Genomic DNA, 1,219 nt, shown 5'->3' on the forward strand with positions numbered 1-1,219 from the left:
CGGAGACCCTCGCAGCCAGCACTGATGGGAGAGGGAATGCAGCCGAGGAGGAGGAGGAGGAGGAGGAGGAGGAAGACACTGAAGAGGATGACGTTCAGGTGATCGAAATCAAGAAGGAGAACAGTGAGGCGTCCTGTCCAAAGCAGCAAGGCAGCGGCAAGGAGGCATCTCCCCCGGCCAGCCCTGGCTGCAACTCCCAGGTGGAGAAACCAGGGGAGCAGCCCAGCCTGGGGAAAAAAAATGACGTCTCCAGACACAGCTATTCCAGATACAACACAATCTCCTACCGGAGGATTAGAAAAGGAAACACCAAACAGCGAATCGATGAATTTGAATCCATGATGCACTTATAAACTGAGGTGGAGAATTGCTTAACGAGCTGAGCGTTCACTCTGGTTTTGTTTTTCTTTTTTGTTTCCCCCAAGACATGTCTCTTCACACAACATGAGGTCACTGCTTTTTTTCCTTTTTGTATATGATTTCATAATTCACTGTGAAAATTTAACATCTTTGCTTTGACAGCGGGCAGAGATATCCGTAGCACAGGAAAATAAATGATCAGTTTGCTAAATATAATACCATTTGATTTAAAGTTTATCCTCTTATTTTCTATCCAACTTTTGTAACCGTATTCAAACAATAGGATGTCTTGAACTGGCTGGGGCTTCTCTAGCTGCCGACACGCACGTGATCCATGCCGTCAGCCATGCTGGTAATGAGTTGGCAGCACAGCAGCTCCAGTGACACTGGCCGGGGCAGTGTGAATAATAAAAGAGACAACTGTTTGCAACCGCAGCGTGCTCTGTTTTGCTGTCCATCCGTGCTGGCGTCTCACGGTGCACTGACAGCCGCCTCCTGTTAGCGACCATCCATTTCCACCTTGTGCTGGTGGGATGGAGGGATATTTGCATTTGTGGGTAGATGCTGATGTGCAGGAATTAAAAAAGATGGGAAGGCATCAAGGCCCCAGTTCCCTCACTGCCATCCCTAACACCTCCCATGGGTAGCCGGATTCCTTACGCAGCACTGTAGTCAGCACCAGATAGGACTGGTACCATCCGCTGGCCCCTGCCCGTTGGGGTGAGAGGCGTCAGCGTGGATGTCTTTAGACACGGCATCGCCTGCCTGCCGCAGCCTGCACCGCGGGTACTGCCGGGCTCACGCAGCGCTGCCTTCCAGCCCGCCTGTTCTGGGCGTGAAACAACAGGTGCAGCCAGCC

General features: G+C 51.4%; 1 protein-coding gene across 1 annotated transcript in view; it reads left to right on the forward strand.

Annotated features, from left to right (window-relative positions):
• Nucleotides 1-353, forward strand: part of ERMN (ermin, ERM-like protein) — a 3,410-nt gene extending 3,057 nt beyond the window's left edge. The window contains exon 3 of the mRNA XM_009334038.1: nucleotides 16-353. Within this exon, the coding sequence (XP_009332313.1) occupies nucleotides 16-353 (338 nt within the window). The remainder of the gene's footprint in view (nucleotides 1-15) is intronic.
• Nucleotides 354-1,219: the final 866 nt, after the last annotated feature.

This window comes from Pygoscelis adeliae, unplaced genomic scaffold, assembly GCF_000699105.1.
Source record: "Pygoscelis adeliae isolate BGI_AS28 unplaced genomic scaffold, ASM69910v1 Scaffold131, whole genome shotgun sequence".
In the NCBI taxonomy this organism is placed as follows: Eukaryota; Metazoa; Chordata; class Aves; order Sphenisciformes; family Spheniscidae; genus Pygoscelis; species Pygoscelis adeliae.